We start from the raw sequence: 23,243 nt of genomic DNA, 5'->3' as shown, positions 1-23,243 counted from the left end.
AGTATTATACAAGTTAATATATGATCTATTAATATTGTATTATTTGTCAGAGTTTCTAAAATTAAAGAAACAAACAAAGACCTTCCTGTCACAAGCATCATAAAATATTTACGTGGAAGCCAGGGTCTAACTCTATCCCGGTTGTTTCCTATCTCTTCCCTGTCCCTCTCTGCATTGCCCCTCCAGTAGTGTGTTCTGCAGGGGCTAAGACAGAGGTTCACACTTTTTTCCTTTGATTTTTCAAGCCAAGAAATTTGTAAAGCCACCGAAGTCTTCATGTGCCCTCTCTGTGACAAGAATTGTTCACTGCAGAGACTCAATGACAGCTGCATCTATGCCAAGGTGAGTACGGGGCTGTGCAGTTTCTGTCCTGAGCTCCAGTTTTTCTAAGAATTAGGTAGTAGAAAGTTCCCCAGTGAATAGTTTTTCTGCAGAAATTAATTGTCTACAAGGTTTTCAACAATCATCAGTGTCATTGATAGCTGAAAAAAAATCAGTCTGTTGCAATTAGTAAGAGAATATATTTTGTTTAAATATATTTTTCTTCTTGTGTTATTATAACTGATAACTGACATCTTAGATACAAACCTCCACTTGACATTATATCTGATTCATTTTATGAGAATCATCATTTCCATGGTGATGATTCAATTTATATCTTTCGTGAATTTATTAAGTTAAAATACTTCTAGCCACACAGAGGAAATGAAATATCATTTCCCAAAGTCCCATATTACTGTCTACCAAGATCACCTGAAGGTCTTTTAAACTCTTGAAGAGCAAGCATCATCCCAAAGCCATTAAATGAGAATCTCTATGTTAGAATCTAGATGTCATCACATTCCAAAATTTCTAAAAGTTCCTAGGTGAACAAAGGTTCATACAAATGTAAAATGATAGCAATTTTCACAGTTTTTATTTTCAGAACAGTTTTATTGAAGAATAATTAATACATAGCAAACTAGACTAGACCCATTTGAAAAATAAAAATCGGTACATTTTGTTAATGCATATGTAGCTGTGAAGCACATCACCACAATGAAGATTATGAACATGTCTGTCACCTCCAAAAGATTTTGTGTACCCTCTTACCCTCTCATCCTTCCCCACCTCTCCCACACAATCTCTCTGCAAGTTCATCTGTTTCGGTAACCAATTGCAATGTGTCATTACTAATAAGAATGCATGTTTCTTGACTTTCATGTATATGGTATTAAATGGTATGAATTTTTATGACTTATTTTGTACACTGTAACAGTTTTGAAATTCATCTTACAATGTGGCATTTATCAACAGAATATTCTCATTATTGCTGAATACTATTTCATTTTCTCTATATGAAAATTTGTTATTTGTTCACATATTAATGCATTTCCCATTTTAAGCACAGCTTCTAACTGACAATTATTGTTTCTCTTTGGTCAATATCTAGAAATAGAATAGTCAGGTTATATAATAGCTTTATTGTTAACTTTTGTATTAACCCAATTTATCTTATTGTGAGGTTGATTTTAGTTCGTTATTATTGAGGTATGACATTCCAGGGTATCACCTGGTAAAGGTCTTCTTGCTGACAGACTCCTAAGTTAATGCAGAGGAGAGGCACAATGTAAGACGCGTAGGGTGACATTGTGTTTGGTCACCCTCTCATTTTCAAAAGGTCAAAAGTTCTTTCATAAGGACTGGGCTCGTCTGATGACTTGTATAATCCTAATCACTTCTCAAAAGCTCCAACTCTAAACATTAAAGTAGACTACATTTCCACCCTGTTACCTTAAAATTAGGGAGTCAATCTATATACAGAATGACCCTTTGGAAAACAGCTAAGCAACCCATTATCAACTACATTATATACCGTGTCTTTGCAGTCATGTCCTAGAGTTGTTTCCAACACAGCCACCAAGCCTCGGTATGTCAATCTTTGTACACTGTAGTGACTCTGGTAGATGTCTAGAAGTATCCCATTATGGTCTAGTTACTTGAAAATCATTTGATGTCTGGAAGGGGACTTTTGCTTTCAAAATATTCAATTTAGACTACTGCTGTGCTCTGTCTAGATCTAATTGTTTCTACAACAGAAGCAAGACTTTGCTGTGTAGTGTGCTAAGGAACCAGAAATGATGGGGAGCTCTAGAATGGCTGATGGAAGTAGGTGCTTGGGGAACTCTGGTCCATTCTTGGTTCTATCCTTGATCTCAGGTAGTTTCCTCATATACATGCCCACTTGATGCACAATTATCATCAAATGACTTAATTAAAATATTTTAATTTTCATAGTTCTTTGTATGCCTGGAATTATTTTAGGAAAATAATCTCAAGTATCATCTCTTTCCCACCTCTCCTGTTGCTGTACCTACTTTGTATAGTTTTGCTTGTTTCTAACATAGGAGTAAAGTTGATTCTTGTTGGTCTATCTTGTCTAGAAGTAGAGTTCACTATAACAAATAATTTTCACAGAGTTGAATGTGATATCAATAGTTAATCACTTTATCACAAACCAAAACTTAGTAAAGTTAGCTTCTCAATTTTTATCTTGAGTAATTAACATTTAAAACAGTTTGCAAAATTATTTTATTTTATTTTAATTTATGTTCATTGGTGTTTTGCCTGCGTGTATATAAATGTGAGGGTGTTAGATCCCCTGGAACTGGAGTTATAGACAGTTGTGAGCTGCCCTGTGGGTGCTGGGAATTGAACCCGGGTCCTCTGGAAGAGCAGACACTGTTCTTAAACACTCTCCAGCCATCTCTCTAGCCCCCCCCCCACAAAATTATTTTATAAAACTGTTTACTTTTGAGTTCTCTGGGAAGGCCCAACAAAGATGATACAGTCTTAGATGTGAAAATCATGTTTTACAGTTGTATTTTCATATCACTTTTTGAATAATTCCAGTGTAGGACATATAGATGACACAGATTAGTTATAACAAAGACAAAAGTAGACAGATGTATGAGCCACTCTGTTATGAAGTTATGAACTGCCATATGAAGTTCCAAAGTATGATAGCCTTAGGGATATCAAAGTTCTAGATATACGTTATTTCTATTACTTCTAAATTTTCTTTGAAAATCTAATAATGGCAAGACATGAACACTAAAGATCTGTGTCAGAGTTAAAAAGTAGAGAATTTGTCCGAGAATGTTTAAAGCTATGGGGCTTTTACAAATATCCAGTATAAACAGAGAAGATACACATAAAGACAGACATAGTTCTGAACTTGTTTGAAAATTTATAAAGAATGTACAAGAGGCAACCTGCAAAGAAAACACTGCCTCCTGCAACAAGAAATAAGTTCTGTGTGTATGAAGTATTTAAGGTCCTGCATTTCTCTATCTAATATTAACTATATAGCTACTTGTTTTATACCTATAAATATCGTGATTATTCTGTATTTGATGGAGGAAAGCAAACCCTTTTTTCAGGTGTTAAGCAGTCTAGATTTACATCACTAGCCCCAAGATAGTGTAAGTTATTACTTCAGTTCCTCATGGCACCCTTCAATTCCTGAGACCATGGAGAAGAAATTAAAGCCTATCATAATTTAGTTTTAAAATGCATATGTGTTTGCATGTAAAAATTGCATTTATCATATGATAAAAGTTTTATACACACACACACACACACATATGTACATCAACATTTCCTTCAGTTGACTACTTTGATTTTAACAATGAAAACTACAGAAATTAAAATATCACATGACATCTTTAGAGATCATACCTCAGTTTCCAGCTTGTTGCTCTGCAAAATTTGGGCCTCCAACAGCAAAACCACTTTTTTTCTTTTTTGAGACAAGGTCTATGTAGCATAAATTGGCCTTGAACTTTTGATGCCCCTCCCTCAGTCTAAGTATTGGAATTATTGATACATACCATCAGATTTCAAATAAACCTATGTGCATATTAAAAAATATATTTAACTAAATAATTTAGTGATATTTGTGCATCCATTTAAAAACACAACACTATACTATCAATTCATGCAATGCTATGATTGTTTCTGAAGGTAAAATAATTAGTCACTCAATGTTTCATGTAGTTGTAAAAACAACTCAATCCTTTAAACTACCCTCATTCATAATTTTCCCTTAAAGTACTAAACTTTTATTTTTTTTAGAAAATATTTATTCAATACCTATACGTGACTCAAGCTATATATTGATTATAAAACTACAACAGAAATAGGAGAGACAGTAGACTTTTCCTTTAAGAAATTTCAAGAGTCTACCAGACCACCTATCAAATTACAGAGGACATTTATTTAAATAGAAGACTCCAAATCCCAGTATTTGAAAGCTTAAAATCAGTTAGTCAAGAATAACATGTAGAAATCTACCTGTTGAGCAGATCCATGTGGATCTGATTGTGATTCTGAGGAACACATTTTAAGATTATTTTGTAAAGATGAGCACTAAACCAAGTTTCCGTATTTGGTGTACTTTGCATCTGGGTATGTTGAATATAGACCATTATGCATTTTCTCTGCTACCCAAGAGTTAAAGATTAAGAGGTAAGAAAGAATTGCATCCCAGACTAAATTCCAATCCCCTCAGAAGCATGCTATCAGTGATAGCCTGGCCTACAGGACTGAATGAGCTCAGGAGATCCCTGCTCATTTACTGTAGATGAGATTTGGTGAGTGTTTCACTCTCTGGGCATCATGCTGTTCCAAACCTTTTAAGGTCTGTTAGAGGAGATCCAATAGCCACAGCAGAGGAGACACAGACTCAAGATTCCAATCTCATAGGAAGGGGGTGTCCTTAAACAATACTAACATTTATCAATGACTAACCGTGCTCAGATTTCAAAGCTAAATTAGACATCAACCACCATAGAGAATTTATACTGTGGGGTCAGTACAGCCTCCCTTCTTACATTATCCACCATTATTACCACACCAACAATGTAAAATTAAATGGTTGTTCATACATCTCTTTAGTCATAAAGGCAAGCTATTTTCAAATAAAACAAATCATCACAAATGTATATTTTTAGGAAGAGCAAGCCTCTGTTGTTTTTAGAAAAGTCTATTATGCTCCTTGAAGTATTTTTGTAAGGTTCATTTGATGTTTTCTTTGAAGTAGCAATTTTTTTTCCTGTTAGACAGGTCAAAGCTCATAGTTCTCCTTCCAATTACCTCAGATCTAATCTTGATCCCTCTCTCAGTATTCCCCATTTTAATTCAGCAGCTTTTCTGTCAGTAACATAAAGTAATTAGTAACTGGATTATAGGCAAAGGCTAATTGCTTATCACTTTGATCTCCAATATCATGATACCTTTCATATGTAAACAAGTTGTGAAGCTCACAAAATTATTTTAACATTGTTACACTCCTGTAAATTTTGAAATATTCCCTGGTTCTTATTTTAGTTCTATCTCTGTCATATGTATATAATCCACAAATAAAATATCCATGATTAATATTACATATATCCACTTTAATTGAATAATACATTTCTAAACCATTAATTGAGCTCAAACATACCTAAAAGGCCTATTACTGAACTTTTTAAAAGATAATAGAAATCACTTTAAAAATGAATGCCACATAATCTATGAGCAATCGTATCCAAGAAGCATGTTTTTTTTCTTTTTGTTAATTATGGCCTTTTACTTACAGGTTTCCATAAGCATGGCTGTTTCTGAAGCAGGGGAAACCCTTATTTCTTTGTGACCTTTAAATCCTCACATGCAAAGTCTCTGGAGCACTCTGAGAGGCTGTTCCTGTCTGAAAGGAGAAACTGACAGCTGTTCAACTACTGAGACAGCTCAGGTCTCTCTGCTGGGTGTCTCTGGAAACAAAGAGACTGGATTCCCCTGCTGGGTGTAATTTTATGAGCTCTGTGGGGAAATTTTTCTATGATCCTTGTCCCTGCTGTCCATAATGATTATTCGGAAAAGCAACACATAATATTTTTAGAAATCTCCAGCCTTAACTAAAATAAAATTTTAGAACCACAAAGGATGTTTTGTACCTTACACAAACCCTTAAGCTTACTTCATAGTTTCTTTTCTGTGCTATGCTGCGTGGATCAGACCCAGGGCTTTCCTGTGCATTCTAGACAAGCTCTCTTTCACTGAGCTAAGCATCATTCATAACGTTTTCAAAAGGCTACAGTTGAAATATACATTAGCATTATTGTAATGTCCTCATTTGAAACCCTCTTGACCATATAGACTGAACAAGGGGGATGCCATTCTACACTAACTTCAATTATAAAAGTGTCATTTGAGCCGGGGGGGGGGGGGGGGGGGGGGGGGGGGGGGGGGGGGGGGGTTGCATGCCTTTAATCCCAGCACTGGGGAGGCAGAGCCAGGCGGATCTCTGGGAGTTCAAGGCCAGCCTGGTCTACAGAGCAAGATCCAGGACAGGCACCAAAACTACACAGAAAAACCCTGTCTTGAAAAAAACAACAACAAAAAAAGTGTCATTTAACCCATGATTTGCCTTATTGTCATTGGAGATAATACTGTCATTTTCCTCTATACAATTGCCTTCCTTATTGGCAGATTCATTTTCTGTGATTTTATTTAACTCTGATAAACTGAACTTTGATAATATTAAATGAAAAATCCAGCATTAAATTATTCATAGGTTTTAGATTCCATTCCATTCTATCCTACTTGGCACAGGAATCATCTCTTTGCATATCTGTGTAGTATATGCTACCCATCTGCTAGCTATACAGAAGCCTTTGGGTAACAGATCTATATTCCCAGTATCACAAGTAACCCTTGCATGGTAGCCTCATACAGCCTCAATGGCTCCCTCACTTACTTCACTTAATCTCCACCATTTCCACAAGAATGGTGAGTACAATGTTATTAAGATTTTTGTGCATGTGAGGAAGTCCACAGTCACATATGATTTACTGTATGTTGTTATATTTGCTCCATCCTATCTTTGGCTACTGTTGTTGATCTCTTTATTGTGAAAGACTTATATATTAAATTTTAGCAAACAGGGCTTAGCACAGTCTGAAGTCCTGAAGTCTTTGCAATATATCCCCCATGAATATTTAGAAGACTGCTGTTATTTCTATGGTATTTATTTACATGCCAAGTGTTTACTTTCACTAATTCCTGGGCAAAGTGTTGTGCAAATTAAAAGAAGCATCAGTAAATCAGATTTTATTAAATCTGAATTTTATTAAAAATCAATCAATCCTTGAGTACTGAAAATTATATTCTATAACATTGAATAACTTTACATCCTTTATCAAGCTTTATATCAGATAACAGCTGATTAAAAAAGTGCTTGATGATTTATGAAAAACTTCTTAAAACAACTTAAGATGAAATTCTTCATATGAAATAAATCACTGCTGGACCCATGGCACATTTTGGAAGACATGAAAGATCAGAAATAATACCATGACAGCATTCAGTTGAAGAAGCTTGATCACTACCAGATTTCTGTGTTTTGTAACTTCCCCTTTCTGGAAACTTGCTAACAGAAAACAAAGCCTGTAATGCTTTAACTTATATTTCACAGTATAATGTGTTTGACTATGGTACAAAATGGCTTCTTTGGGAATCTAGAAACACTTAAAAGTCCAGAATGAAGGTGGGGTACAGAGGAATCAGAGGGAAGAGAGAAGGAAAATCTATTGCTTCCTCCTCTCTTCCCATGAGTAAATTATATAAGCTAATGGAGGACCAGTGAAGAGCCCAGGTCAGCAGATTAATAGACTGTACAACGTTGTAGTAGAATCCAGGGAGAAATCATGGTACCTAATGCAAGCAATAACTTGTATTTTAGTACAATCATTAGTATGATTAATGTTTCTATTTTTTTATTAAGGTAACATATTTGTTTGATAATGGAGGGACAGTCTTCTTTGCTATTTTTATGGCAATATGGGGTAAGTATTCTCTTTTGTTACTTATTTTCCAACTCTGACTTTCTAATAGTATTTCTGTGCTGCATACACATGTGTACATGCATACACTCATGCACACACACACACACACACACAAGTACACATGTAAGTGCCACTCACACTATGTATTGACTCAACAATAAAATCTCTAGGATGATACTTACTTTTTTTGCCTTCTTCATACATTCACTCACTGGGAATTTAACTCTTACTTAATAATCTAATCTCCGAGGCTTAGACTATCAGAGACAAACTAAAACTAAAGTTAACTTTCTTGTATTTTTACTGGTACAAGAAGTGGTGATGAGTTGGCTTGATGATTTTACTTGTTGTTTTGCCTTGTGCTTCATACCTTTAGAGGGACAGACTGTTTCACATATGACTGAACAAAAATGTATAATGTATCGCAAATTCAATTTCTAGCTAGCAAGTTAAAATCAGACTAATTATGTATAAGTATTCTTTAGCCTTTTCCTCATGTTTCTCATGAGATTTTAAGGTGCCTAATTAATTGAAACCTGAGGTGTACTCATGCACTTTAGAATTGCTTAAAACATTGAGGACTTTTAGGGAAGCTATCATTTTCCTGGCTGGAGTCGGTTTTCTTATTGGCCCTGCTGAATGCATTCATTGTCAACTGGCCAACCAAAGAGACTGACCATGTGTGTGTGTGTGTGTGTGTGTGTGTGTGTGTGTGCTGTTGTAGAAAAGTGAAATGTATTAGAAGATGACACGGCTTTCATTATTATTGCCTTAATTTCTCAGGATCAGAAACTTTACCATATCATATTTCTGGCTTTGAAACAAACAAAAAAATTACCATCCAAATTGTGCCCCAAGAAAATGCTTGTTTTGTTCTGTGGTTCTCTATTACAGACAAGAGGAGTGAAGAGTTAACTCTAGTTTCTTGTATAAACACCAAATATTTTAAGAACATGTAGTTTTGGTCCCCAGATTTTGTGTGAAGAATGGTTATTATTAAGTTATTATCCAGTGCTGCCATGGTGATGTGTATTAATTTTACCTTATTCCACAAGGGTTTTCTAGAGAAATAAATGGAAATACAAAGTATGATTATATATTGCATGCTTCAGGCCCTCTGAAGACTGTAAGGAAAGAAAGCTTTTAGGTGATGGACCTGCTGTTCTGCTGCACAGCTCCTGCGTTTGCAGCTCTCCCTGTGCAGAAGGCACAGCAATGATCTTGCAGAACCTCTTGAAAGGTGAATTTATTAAAAGGTCACGATGGAGATGAACTCTTGCCCTCTGTAGCCGTTCTTCTCCTAGTTTTATATTGAGGTTCGAAGTGAAGGTATATCATCCATGGGAATGCTATCATGCACACTTTCTCCACCTTCTGGCATGGATGAATCTCTCACAGTTGAGTTGTAGTAACTAGAATTTCCAAAATTGATATCATAATGTTCTGGTGCATTGTCTAATCGCAGAACTGAAAAAAAAGTAAAAATAACAAAATAGTTTTATGGCGATATTCTAAATGATGAATGCTCAGCCACCTAATTACATGATCAGACTGTATGAATTGCTCTAGGTGATGAGCAGACACATCTTCTATGTGGGCTTCTCAGACATTACTTTTGAAATATTAGATAAGTAGATTTTTACATGACACATTTATTTCTATGAATAAGAAAACTGGTATTTCTAAAGTTCTAAATTGGACACAAAATTAAGAAAGTAAGAAAAGCATTTCAACAAAGCATACCAATATTTTATACATGAAAATACATATATATAATCAACTTTGAATTGTGTAGTTTCAATCTCTGGTACAATTTTTTTAAATTAGGACAGTTAATAAAACATCATTATTTACTGATTATCTTAATACATTGATAGTCAACCCTGTGAATGTGTAAAAGGAAGAAAGGAGTTTATGAAAATATGCTTCCCTCTGATCTGATAGATCCAGGTAATCACTCAAGAGAGTCTGATAGATGATTCAAATTGTTGTTTCATTTTTTAGCAAAGTGAAATACTTTTTTAATGAGCTTGAGTACATTTTTTCAGAGAAAACCTAGGTTGTACTGGGCATCTTACAGTACTGCAAGCAGGGACTAATTACTAATTAGATTAGTGATCTAATTATTCCTGTAAGTATTATGTTGCCTGCCTATTTATTAAGCCGTCTGCTTACAAACTAGCGTCTTGGGAACTCTGGGTTTTTGAAGAAGTCTCCTAAACTGTATGAAAGAGATTAAAAAAGGTCTCATGTTTGCCTTGCTCCTCTAAGCATTAATCACAACTACTTAGAAAGTAAAAAGCTGACAGAATGAATTTTTTATATTATGTACATAAGACATGTTTCTTATTAAAAATATATATTTGAAAACTTTAAAATCCTCCTCTTTAACTTTGAAACATGTCACTTTCTTTCATTTGGATTAGTAGAAACCCATAAACAGAATTATCCTGAATTTACGGTAAATGGATTTGATTTTGAATATGTGTAATATATCAATGACGAACTGAACTCATGAAAGTTCAATGGGACTTCACCAGTAGACTCATTAGAGGCAAGTAACTATCTGTTATGAGGGAAGAAATCTTTTCAAGAAAAGAGACCTTCTCCTAGAGCATAAGAGAGAGAGAAGAGTCAAATGTCTGTAGTGATTTCATTTATCTTTGGTTTGAATAATATATATCAAACTCTCTGTTTTATTTAGTATATCTATTTATATCAGCTACAGATATTATTGTTGCTTTTTAATCTGTGTGTGTGTGTGTGTGTGTGTGTGTGTGTGTGTGTGTGTGTGTGTTATACTTATGCATGTTTACATGTGTACATGTATGCATATAGAGCCTGGAAGTTGATGTCAGGAGTCTTCCTTAAAGGATCTCCACCTTATACATTGAGACATGGTCTCTCAGTTTAATGCAGATCTCGGCAGTGAGACTAGGATCACTAGTCACCTTGTTTGGGGTAATTCTACCTAACAAGTGCTGAAATTACAGGCTCATTTATCAGAAGTTTCCATGGGTTCTATGATCTGAACTGTGGTTGTTACCGTTAGGAAGCAAGTGCTTCAACCATTGAACTATCTCTAGAGCCTGTTTGGCTTTTAGAAAAGCATTATATGAGTGGGAAAGTTCTGAATTAAGGTATGATGTTTTTATTTCTGTACATAAGCCTTGGTGTAGGGAGGAGGGGACTGGACCTGCCTCAACTGAATCTACCAGGCTGGGCTGACTCCCCAGGGGGACCTTGCCTTGGAGGACGTGGGAATGGGGGGTAGATTGGGGGGGAGGGAGACTGAGGGGTGGGAGGAAGGAGGACAGGGGAATCCGTGGCTGATATGTAAAATTAAATTAATTACAAAATAAAAATATTTATTTAAAAATATGGAGCTTTCCGACAGTGTGTTTCAGAGCCACATCTGTTTTCTGTTTTTTGCTTTTATTATTATTATTATTATTATTATTATTATTATTATTGAATAGAACTGTTTGTTTTCTTTTTAAGGGATAATAATAAATACAATATAATAAGATAAAAACAAAGACTAACACATTGGAATTGGACAAAACAAACACACAGAAGGAGAAGAGCCCAACATAAGGCACAATAACAAAAGACCCACTTGCTCTTACACTCAGGAATCTCATAGAAAGACTAACTAGAAGCCATAAAATCTAAACGGGGTCTAGTGCAGACCCATGAAGGCCCTGTGCATGCTGCCTCAGTCTCTATGAGTTCATATGAACTCTGATCATGTTGCTATAGAAGGCATTATTTTAGGTGGTCCTCTATCCCCTCTGACTCTTACAACCTTTCTCCTTACTCTCCTGTGGGGCTCCCTGAGGCTTGAGGGGAAGGGTTTGGCAGAGACATCCCACTTATGGCTGAGTGTTTCAAAATGTCTCACTCTGCATAATATCTACCTGTGGGTCTCTATTTGTTCCCATATGCTGCAAGAGGATTCTTCTCTGATGATGGCTGATTAAGAAAGTGATCATAATTTTTTTTTCTGGGTCTGGGATACCTCACTCAGGAAGATTTTTTTTTGTTTCTAGTTCCATCTACCTGAAAATTTCAGATCCACATTTAAGAATTTCATATCACTGCCTTCAAAATTTGCACATATGTTTTGATTCAGGAAACATTGTTTAAGGTCAGTTTTAATACAATGAACAAAAATTCCTAGTATTTTTTAGGTGTTACAAAAAGTAATGCAAATTATCATTAATATTTAATAGTAATAATAATTTGGCGAAGGAAATGGGTCCAAATGAATCTTGTCTGCTTCTGTTATACAGCTCTGACTCCTTCCTAGGTAGAGCATGGTCACCTAACTAAAACCATTGTGTGGGAGTGACGGTCTGAAAGCTGTCTTTACCTGGTTCATTTCTGTCGTCGTAAAGTCGCCGATGGGAAAATGAATCTGTTTTCCGTTGTCCACACAATAAGTAGCCAACAAGGCTAAGCAGGGAAGCACCCAGAATTGCCCCTAAAATGGTGCCGAATACTATTGCTGTGTTCTTAGTCTCTGGAAGAAAAAAAAAACAAGTTACAGTTCAGAAATAGAAAAGTAATTATTCAACAAATGAAAATACAGATGCAAGGACACAATATATAAAAGATTTGATATGTCTTAACAATTAGGTAATGGTGACAGTGTGTCTCTGTATGTATCATGTACTCAGTATTTGTGATATAGTGGTTAAAAACAGTTCATTGTAAAACTGTACATCTACATTTTTACCTTCTTTGAGATACTTCCAAGTTTTTGATTTATAATTGTCTTATTACTTATTATCACCAACAGTACTAAATTGCCATATTTTGTAGAAGATCTAATTTCAGTAATTAACACTGGATTCACTAAGCTTTTTATGGACACTGAATCCATGAGGAAATTTAAAATAAAAATGAATCTGACTTTGTATAATATATAATATATATAAAAAACAATAAGTAAGTGAGTAATAAATAACACAGCTACTAAATGTCAAGCAGAAGATACTAAAAGAAGAAGCAATCTACTTTGATATCAGATACTTACAAACTAAGCAAATGAAAGAAACAACAGACAAACCAAGATGTTTGCAATGACTGCTTATATCAGAAAACTAAAATTGTATTGTATTCTACCCTGTAGTGGAATTCTTGACCTGAAAATTAAGTAATCATTAAACTACTACCGTCCCTCCTCTCTAGATACCAACTGCACTTTTAAGTGTCTTGAGAAGTTCATTAATTAGATAATGAAGCTATTCTTAGGCTCTCTAAAGCTATATACCAGATTTAACTCCTAAAAAAAATTAAATCATTTTGAATACACAAACAAAAACAAAAAAAGGTTGTTACAATAAAAAGAAGCAAACTTAACAACTTTGATAAAAGAGCTATTGTATGGGTCAGTGCTCTATATTCACAACATCTATTTATTGAGTTTAGACAGATAAACATTTTAAGTATTCTCTGTAATGGATAAAAGGGTGTTCAAGAATGATGGGATGTGTTAAATTCATAACATGGAACATTATAAAATTAAAAATGAAAGCGTATGTACATACAGTATATTGCTATCATGTTGTTTTAAAAAGCCTAGATTTTAGAAGTTAAAATGTTTCCCATATGCTGACAATAGCTTACAAATGCCAATCTGATTATGTGTTTATATGTTTTAATTAATTTAGTCTTGAAGAAAGTCCATCAGAAGGCACTGAGTTCATTTAAAAAATAAGAAGTTTTAATTAAAAATAGTAAGGTCACTTAGGCATACAAACATGCAGCCCTGGGAGAAATTAAGCTTAATAAATGCATAATACAGCCTCTGATAGCTTTCCAACTATATGTTTTTAAATTAGACACAGTTTCTAGGGAATCACACAAATGTTTATTTAATAATGCTGTGATCCAAAATTATATTTATATGATTCTCATTAGATATTAAACTAAAAGTTAAGAATGTTTTCCTGTGGTAAGCTTACCCTGGTAATTCTTGGAATGCCACTGCTCTGTTATTATCCTATAGTCACTGTGTGGGGTCAGATAATCTATAAACGCACTCATTTTGTTCAGTGTTTCAAAGCTCACAAGCATATATTTTAAAGCTCATTAGTAGACGATTCCTGAGAGCACCTGAAAGTCCAGATTGTCTCTAAAGAGTCAATGGAAGCTGTTACCTGATGCCTCAGGTAGCATTTTTACTTCCCATCATCACCCTTTGTCCCACTCTCTCCTCATGCTCCTACCTGCTAATAACTAGCATGTGCTCAATTAAGTCCTAAAACCACTTCACAGCTTCTGTTGTTTACACCTCATAGGTAAGAATGACCCATACCCCTGTAATAGCCTGCATTTCCTAGAATGGCACTCCTTGGATTTAATTTAAATGACTTCTCTAGAAATTCAGCCTTACATAGCTAAGAAATTAAATCTATTTATATATATACCTTTTTGGGGGTCAGATGGATTGGGAAAAAGTTTTGAATTATTGGTGAATTTTAAGGTAGGCTGCAAAGTTGTTTTTTCTTGATATGGGGTAAACCCAGCAAAGCTGTCATCGTTTGTGTCAAGCCATCCAGTAGGTTCGATTGTCAAAGGGGTCACGGGTGTGGTCATTGGAGGCAGAGGGAGGATACTGGCTGTACTGGAAATATTGTCAGGAATATGCATGGTGTCATTGACCAGAGACCAAGTAAAGTTGTCTGGTGATGTGGAATGTACAGAATTGGAATGTGCTGAGACTTGTAAAGGATTTACATCTGCTGTTGATGAGTTCAAAGGCAACTTGGAAACAAAACCATGAGCCAAGGGAGGGATAGAATATGTAGAGGTGGGTCTTGGATCCTCAGTAGAGCTAGCTGTTAGCCAGTTACTGGTGGAATTTCTTGTTTTGTAGATTGTGGGTAGATTCAAAAGAGAGGCATCTGTCACCATGGGTTTGGAGGTATTACTACTTTCATTCTCTGAAGTTATGTTTGTGCTCCTTTCCAAAGGAATGGATTTGTTTCCCATTGTTTTCAAATCTTCTATGGTATAGTGAGTTGCATTTCTTCTTGGATTTTGTTTCTGAGGCCTCCCAAATGGTAACATAATGAACAGACTTGAGATCAATGCAACTTTGGCTAAGGTCAACATGGTAGCCTTCTTTGGTATTGGTTTTAGTATGAGGAATCTGAAAGAAAAGTAACAATCATTTAAATTATTAAGAACATCCTGAGTTTTTCTATGGATCTTCATTACTAAAAGGAAAAAAATACGGAGACATAATGTTGAGATGATAATATATTTCTTATTCTAAAATGATTGCTTTGGATGGATTGTGGATTTAAACCAGTGCCATTAAATTCTATTTTCTATATAATCTTTCCTTCTAAGAAAATGGCAGAGAACAGCCTTGTCAAGATAGATACTGCTATTTCAAAGATCACTGAGCTTGAAACAATTTGAAAGGATATTTATTAACATATGTGCATATCCATAGGCTGCTAAGTAATGTTTTTAATGTTGTAAATATAGAACATGCAGAGCTTCTTCAAACTGTCTAAGAAAGCATTCTCTTTACAGAGATGTTATTTTGAATGCTGATTGTGAAGATGATTCTACTACTCACACACTAAATGTCCCATTCTTATATCTATAAAGGAAGTCTTTCCAAAGCTCCCTTGAATACATTTTATTCATATTTACTTTTAATTCATTGAAGTTGAGATAGCAGCTGTGTTATAATAAATGAAGAATATGGTTGATGGTATGTGATGTAAAATACTAATTTCTATTACTATTACTATTACTACTCTATTTTACCTAGGTACATTATGGCACTATTAGGTAATAAAACCATGATGGTGACCTTGCTAATCCAAGCACACCATTCTGCTTAATATGGAAGTTCCCTAACACAGAAGTAGGTGATAAAGGAAAAATTAGAGTAGGCCTCTGTCATAAATAACTTATAGAATCATCATTAGTATAAGTTGTTAATATATTATTGTCAAGGTAACCAAACTTTTTTACAGTATTATTTTGAAACTAAATCAAATAGAATATGAAGAAACATTCAGAACAGTATCTGGCCTAAAGTAAGTAATATCTTTGTGGTATAGCAGTTTTCAACCTTTGGGTATTGACTCCTTTGGGGGTCAAATGACCCTTTCATAAAAGTGGCCTAAGACCATCCCAAAACACAGATTACAAAATTACAGTTACAAAGTAGCAAAAAAGAAAAAAATAACTGCATGAGTGAGTGTCACTACAGTATGAGGAATTGCATTAAAGGGTCTAAGCATTAGAATGGTTGACAACCACTGCTATAATATCTTACAAGGTTTACAATCAATATTGATACAGCGATATCTAAGACAAGAATAGTTTGTGTTACGTTTTACATGTAAATAAAGAAACTGAGACTCAGAGTGGCTAGTAATAGAAATTAATAAATAGAAGAGGCAAACAAAATGCTAAATGATGAAATATGTTTAACTGAACTTTTATATTTAAAAAATGTTAGCCTGGAGCTGAGAACATTGCTTAGTTGCTAGAGTGCTTGCCTAGCATGCAAAAAGCCAACATTCCATCCCAGCATTGCAAAAACCTGGCAAGCTGGTACATGCCTGTATTCCCAGCAGTAATGAGGAATGTGGAGAAAGTACAGGATCAGAGGCACAGAGTAATTCTCAGCTACATAGTTCGAGGCCAACATAGAATAATATAAGACTCCATGTCAAACAATTTCTTCAAACAATAAAGTCTGAAAACTGATTTGATGCTCTTCAAATTGGGTTTTACTCTTCACTAAAACATTCCAACTCGACTCAGGAAAATGGAGAAAGTTCAATTGCTAAATTATAGGATTTATATCGCCTGCAAGTTTTTTTTAAGATTTATTTTTATTTTATGTGCATGAGAGTTTGCCTGAATGCATGTATGTGTACTACGTGCATGCCAGGCACCATGGATATCAAGAGAGGGAACTGAAATTACAGCTGTGAATTGCCCTGTGGATTCTGAGAATCAAACCCAGATTCACTAGAAGAGCAGCCAGTGATCTTCACCACTGAGCAATCTCTTCAGCCCCTTGCCTGCAATTGTTAAAGCCTTTCCTTGAATTTTCACTGCCACCATTGCTGTTTTTTTTAATGGGGTTTAGAGAGCCTCCATACCCCTCTGATTGTAATTTGATTGTATTTACTACTCTCACCTTTCACCCAATGATCTGTTGCAAGTTAAAAACATCTGCATTATATTCTGATACACTGTCTCATGAAAAGCTTTCAGAAATCAGCCTGAGGTTTTGCATTCCAAAGGTTTCACTGGGATGAAACATTTTCCATCCCTGTTCTAATCACTTAAGAAAAGTCTTCTTAAAATATAAAGCAGGTAGGCATGTGGGAATATTCATAGGCACATTACTTATGAGTGTCTGGCTAAAATCCACCAGCAACAGATTGAACTACAAATCCTGGCCTATTCATATGCTGAAAATTAGCATCTTACATTTTTATGCAACATAGTGGATGATTATCATCAACATAATGCAAAGCCTAAAAATCCAGGCATATAGCATAATCCCATATATATAAAGTTCAAAACAGGCACAACTCTCTGTTAAAAGACAAGAGATTGTGGATGGATACCTGTGGGAAGAGGGTACTGCTCACTTAAAGGGTTCTTATTTGCTCCTCATACTGTTTCCAGATAGGAATGACAAAAGTATTTACATTTGTGGTAATTCCATTTCCTTATATTTTATTTCCTTTTTGGTAAATATCAATATAAGTGGTTTCACTCCTAAAATTGTTAATATAATCAGGAAATTGTTTTATTAATTATAGACTTATTATACATCAGAAATTTTATATATTTTTCCATTGAATCCTTACAAAGCAATCAGACAGAACAAGATTTGTCACTGTAAATAATTTATAACTACAAATAATTAAGTGTAGGCATAAGGAGTGTTAACAATGTATTCAAGGACTCACATTGGTGAATCAAATATAGGGGTAGAATAAATCTTTGCACACTTGAGTTAAAGCTAATGTGGGGGGTTCTTGCTCAATAACTGGAGTGAACTGAATTTAGAGTCTTCCAAGAACATGGATATCTGCAGATGGTAAAGTCTTTTATGGAGTGTGGCTTAAGTACTGACATATTACATAGTCCCATCCTCCTATATACTTCAAATGCTACTAAAATACTTAGAATACCAGAGACAATAGATAAATAGTGGAAATGCTAACAAGTTTAAGAAACAGTGTCAGGAAAACATTTGCCCATGTTCAGTGCAAGCCTTTTTTCTGCACTGTTTCAATTTGTCTTTGCTTAAATATGTGGACACACCGCCCATGAATGTGCAGGGCCAACTGTACTCTGTAGAGCAATTACAAAGGAACATACAACTTAGTGCATTCTGTCTTTGTAGACCTTCCCACCATCATTTTAAACACTCTTTCTAAATTGAAGGGTTTAAGCCATACTAAAAATGCTGCAAACACAGGTCCTTCTAGCCTAAGTGCTTCTCAAACATGATGAGTATACTTTTGTCTTAACATAAAAAACTCCAACAATTTTATGTATGGTTTCTTACATGATCCACATGAATAAAACATAAGTGCATTTTCCCTAGACCCGTAGCTTGTCAATATTCCATTCAGTAAGAGCCTTGTGTAGTTTAGCTTGGTGTAGCTACATGTACACTTCAGAGGTAGTTTTCTCCAGTGAAATCTGTACAGATCACAGCACACACACAGTTGTCTTTCTTTCCATCGGCCGCCTGTGCCCTGCTTTATGCCTTGTACTTGGTTGCTGTTTTTATCATCATTATGCCACTTGGTTTCTAGTCTATTTAGCCATTTTTCTTATTTTATTCTCCTAAGAATATGGTCACCAGAGGCAGGATAGGGGCCTTAGCTGTTCTAATTTTCTTTTAGTTTTACATGAGGAACTTAGCTTGGAGCTTTCACTCCCTTCCTGTAATGAGAATCCTCATCTCTCCTGCCAACAAAGTGAGCTTTATTGTGCCAGCTTCACCTCTCCTGCGACATTGAACCACCCAGGGCATCTCTCATTCCTTCGCCTCACTTTGGAGTGTAACCTGAAAACCTTGGGTATCAATACCCCAAATAAGCCAAAGCACTGTTACTACCTATAACTTATCTCCTGGGAAGAGATTTAAAATGAAGGAAGAGAGGAACAGATATTATCCCTGAATACAAGGTAAAGTTAATTGAGAAATGAATACAGCTGTGGCCATGGCATTGCAAAGACTGATTTAGGCCTATAAGTCTGACATTTGTATCAGGAGATAATTTTGCTTCTCCTCCCTGGCTTCTAGGGTAACCACATAACATGTCTTTGATACCTCTCATCTTAAAGGGATAGAAGAAGCCCAAAATCTAAGCCATCAGGTATTCAGAACTCTAGCTCTGACAGTTTGCAGAAGCAAAGACAATGTGACTCAGTTTAACTTGGACCCATCCGAATTAAACAGTGTACACTGTGAACAGTAAGAGCTAATGGTGAGGACAATATAAAACCTACAGAGGACAGTGGATCAAATTTCCATTTTTCCCATTTCATTTTTCTTTGAACCCCTCCCCATATAGAGGTTTCAAGCATTTAAATGATATGGTATATAAGTGTAATATATTAAGCTGAAATTAATTATGCTGGTTTACAAATGGTATGCTTGAGTTTGCCTAAGTTCATCTAACAGCCAGATGTCCTGTGGAGTGGGAAGAAAGTGATAAATTGGAAGATGAAATGTTCAGAGAGAGAAAAAAAAATCAGGATTACTAAGTAGCGTATTTCTCCTTGTTCTTTTGCCTTTTCTTGCACTTGGGTGGTAGTAATACTGGGGATATAGCATGTAAAGAAATTTAGGAAATGTAACAGAAACAGATGTGTAATCATCATAAACTTTAAAAACTAAGGATAGAACTGTCATACGTGGAACAGAAAGGGAACATGATTCAGAGCCAATCTGTATACCTTAAGCCCAGATTCTAAATGTCTAGAAAGTGAATTCGTTACTGCTCTTTGTATTTAACAACACTTAAAATGTGATTTGAAAGAGTAAATTTCAATTTTTAAACAATTCTTCTACAGGGAGGATGAACACTGTCGTATCCCCTTTCTTGGGTCTGAGCACTGTAAGGTGGCTTCCTATGGCTAAATCTCCATAGAGGGGGTGGACACACCTGGAGAGGAGACAAACATTCACGGAGGCAAACCCTCCTGCTGTGCTTCATTTTGATTGCTCTTGATTATATAATGTCATTATTCTGCAAACCTCCCCTTTGTAACTGAGTCATACTATTTCTACCAAGTCTTAAAAATAAGGAGGTACCCTGGCTGTGGCTGGCTGTAAACTCATGCCAACAAAAGTATGGTATTCATTCTTATCTCAATCAGAAGAAGAGTTTTCAATAATAGTATCAGTTCAGATCTTTGGAAGGTATCATATAATGTTGTGTCCTTGTGGTGAATAACTGAGGGGTACAGACCATCCCACTTTGCTCAGTTGCTTTTGATTGTTTCTTGTCACAGACCTTAACTTCCCTAGGTAGAAGGGTTTATTTATTTTGTTTAGTTTTGTCATAAAAAATTCAGTCATCCATGTAGCTAATATTCCAGGCGGGACTTAAGTAGTTGGTGTTATTCAAAGTAGCCTTTGCAATTTTGGCTGGTATTAAGTATGTTCTTTAGAGCCAGATTAATAAAAACATAAGAAATTATGTTCTAAGACATAACTACATAAAGATTTGAAAACATGAGAAGTCAGAAATTCTACTTGTACCTGAGAACATTCATTATAATTATTGTTTCACTTTTATTTGAGAAATAAGAAAGAATCAATGAATGATTTTTTTTTCTTGAAAGAAATTCTCCAAGGTTTCTGCTATCATTCTATTAAAAGACTCAGATATACATAAATCTTGGAAAAAATAAAGAGAATGACATCTTGCCTGCTAACTTGGGAGTCCAGTCATGAATTTCACGACTGTGAAAAAATAGATGGATGACTACAAAGCTTAGAAAGAATATGTCTCCAAAAGAAATATTCTGGATCCAAACTCCCAAGCATGAGGGGTTAGACTTCTATCACATTTCACTGTCTTTAGAAACAACTTCTATGGATCAAAGAGAAAGTAGGTCAACAGGAAATTTAAAAAAAAAAAAGAAAGAAAGAAAGAAAAAAAGCTCAAAGGGACGCAAGCTGAAAACAACTTTCACAAACCCTATTGAGAAAACCCTCATTCCACACAGGTTTTCTATGAGTGTCTTAGCCTTCTAAAATTTCCAGGAACGCCAGACATGCTAGATTAAAATAATGAAATGTACAGTTTTCAATTGTTTTAGTTAAGAACACCATTGAAAAAGATGTATGGAAGCTTTTAATTCACTGCCTGTAATGATAATTTTTCAAAAAAAATTATACTTAAAAGTAAAACTTTAAGCCTAAATGCCTATTTGAAAGCTATTCAAATGTGTTCTTGCCTCCAGTTCCACTTTAAACATTTTTGATAGCTTTGCTCAGACTTGACTTGACGAAACCCTGTCTTTGAGACACACATTTAAAATAGTATTTTCACTGAACTCTTTTGCTGGGTTGGTCAGTTACCAACTCTGGCAGTACTTCCTAAAGCTAACTCATTTTACAGTGCAAATGTTCACTTAGAAGGTAATTAACTAAGGAGACAATGGCCTGTTTATACCAGAGTCTCTGTAGCTACTTGCTTGATTGTTCTGTCAAAGGTGAGGTCACCATGATTCTCCTTGATAAAGGAAAGAGAGAGAGAAACAGAAAGGAAGAGAAAGACAGAGGGAGGGAGAAAATGAATCCCAAGAGGCACACACTTACCTTCAGAAGTAACAGGTGTTTACAGATGGGAAATAAAATATCAAGTTGTTCTAGCTGGAATGAGTCCTCAGCGCATGAAAGAGCAGGTGGGTTAAGTGTGACAATGTGGCATTGAGCAGGACACAGGCAGATGCGAGAGACACAAAATTAGGTGGGGCTGACTGGCTGACTGGTTGGCTGGCTGGCAGTATCTTGCTTGTGTAATAGAGCAGCCAGGAACCTGACTGACCTGCCTCTCAGCTGTAAGCAATAGGATATCACCTCACTCAGGTCTGAAAAAAGGCCCAACCCTCTAGTTTTCATAGGTTGCTTTGTCAGATTTTGAGATAGGCTCGTTCTCTGCAGCACTAGCAAAAGGGGGATTGTTTATTTCTTGAAGGGGAGTGGATTGGTAGCATCCTCTGGTGTATTAAGAGCTCTTGAAACATGCTGGCTACCTCTTTGCAGGTACAAAAACCTGAGTGAGTCATGCTCCACACCTACTTCTGTATGCTAGGCCCAAATTATTCATCCTCATAAACAAATACTTCAGTCCTTCTCTGCAGTGGCCCTTTGTTACCTTAAACCTGAATGTGAAAAATTCATAGGGGTCAGTAGTGAGGGACTTACCTGAGATGCATTGAAACTGGTATTACAGAAAGTCACACTTAACTTACACCAAGTCAATGAATGGTTATTGGGGTCCTTGAGACTGCTATGGAGGGTTACTTTAGAAATAGCCTCCAGTACTAAATTGGGGTTCTTGCTGGTTTTCCAGGCTTCAGAGAGTCACTGAGGCCTGTGTGAGAATGACCCAGGAGCCTTCTTGATTAAGCAGCTTCTACCCTTTGTTCTGTTTGCTTTTACTCTCATGTTAGAAGCTAGATTTCTAGAATGCCCGGGTCATACTGAATTAAATTATTGAATTAATAATGAATTGCTATGCTTCCTTTTGGCCCCTCCCATGTCTTATCAAAGGGAGAAATTTAAATGTAGGATATTCTTCACTTCAGTATTTGGGGACTGGTATCAATCTGTCCTGCTTAATATACCTGAGGTTTACACTTCATTTCTGTTGTACAAACAGTTAGATTTCCATCTGCTGAAGGGGTAAATGAAACTAAAATGCATTCATTCAGCTAAAATGCATGAGCTGAAGGCTGGAGTTGAATGTACGGAATCTGCTCAGTTAATTGGTTTCAGGAAAGTATGAGGTAATTCTATAGTTCTAAATTTTCTGCACCCCAAAGGCTGGCCCTGAGTTTGATTAGAAATTAAACTCCTAAAAAGTTTTCGTTCAAAGGCTATTTAAGCTGTGTCTGCATTGGCATGAAGAAAAACAAGTTAAACTCACTCAAACAACTGGTTGCTGAGCGATGGCTAAAAAGAGTTCAATTGGTTATCTTCAGATTATCAAGTGGCTAGGAAAAGAATTTACTGAGGATGAGGATATTCTCTGTCTGAACTTAGGGAACTGAGTATGGACTAACAGCATTGAGTATATGGTAACCTTAGATATTCTCCTAGGTGTGTGTAGGAATATCATT

At 35.6% G+C, this 23,243-nt stretch overlaps 2 protein-coding genes across 6 annotated transcripts in view; one reads left to right on the top strand and one right to left on the bottom strand.

Annotated features, from left to right (window-relative positions):
* Ano3 (anoctamin 3) overlaps positions 1-23,243 on the top strand; it is a 245,044-nt gene that overhangs the window by 165,407 nt on the left and 56,394 nt on the right. For all 5 annotated transcript variants that reach the window (XM_052726591.1, XM_052726589.1, XM_052726590.1 and 2 more), the window contains 2 exons: positions 246-342; positions 7,805-7,865. In XM_052726591.1, coding sequence (XP_052582551.1) covers positions 246-342; positions 7,805-7,865 — 158 coding nt within the window. The remainder of the gene's footprint in view (positions 1-245; positions 343-7,804; positions 7,866-23,243) is intronic.
* Positions 7,875-15,271, bottom strand: Muc15 (mucin 15, cell surface associated). Its single transcript, XM_052726594.1, has 3 exons — positions 14,303-15,271; positions 12,241-12,390; positions 7,875-9,332 (listed from the first exon to the last, which is right to left on the bottom strand). Exons 1-3 carry the CDS (start codon positions 15,090-15,092, stop codon positions 9,172-9,174), a joined length of 1,101 nt encoding a protein of 366 aa, XP_052582554.1. The 5' UTR covers positions 15,093-15,271; the 3' UTR covers positions 7,875-9,171.

Source organism: Peromyscus californicus, unplaced genomic scaffold (assembly GCF_007827085.1).
Source record: "Peromyscus californicus insignis strain IS unplaced genomic scaffold, ASM782708v3 Scaffold_7__1_contigs__length_154581171, whole genome shotgun sequence".
Lineage (NCBI taxonomy): Eukaryota > Metazoa > Chordata > Mammalia > Rodentia > Cricetidae > Peromyscus > Peromyscus californicus.
This window is presented reverse-complemented; position numbering and strand designations above follow the sequence as displayed.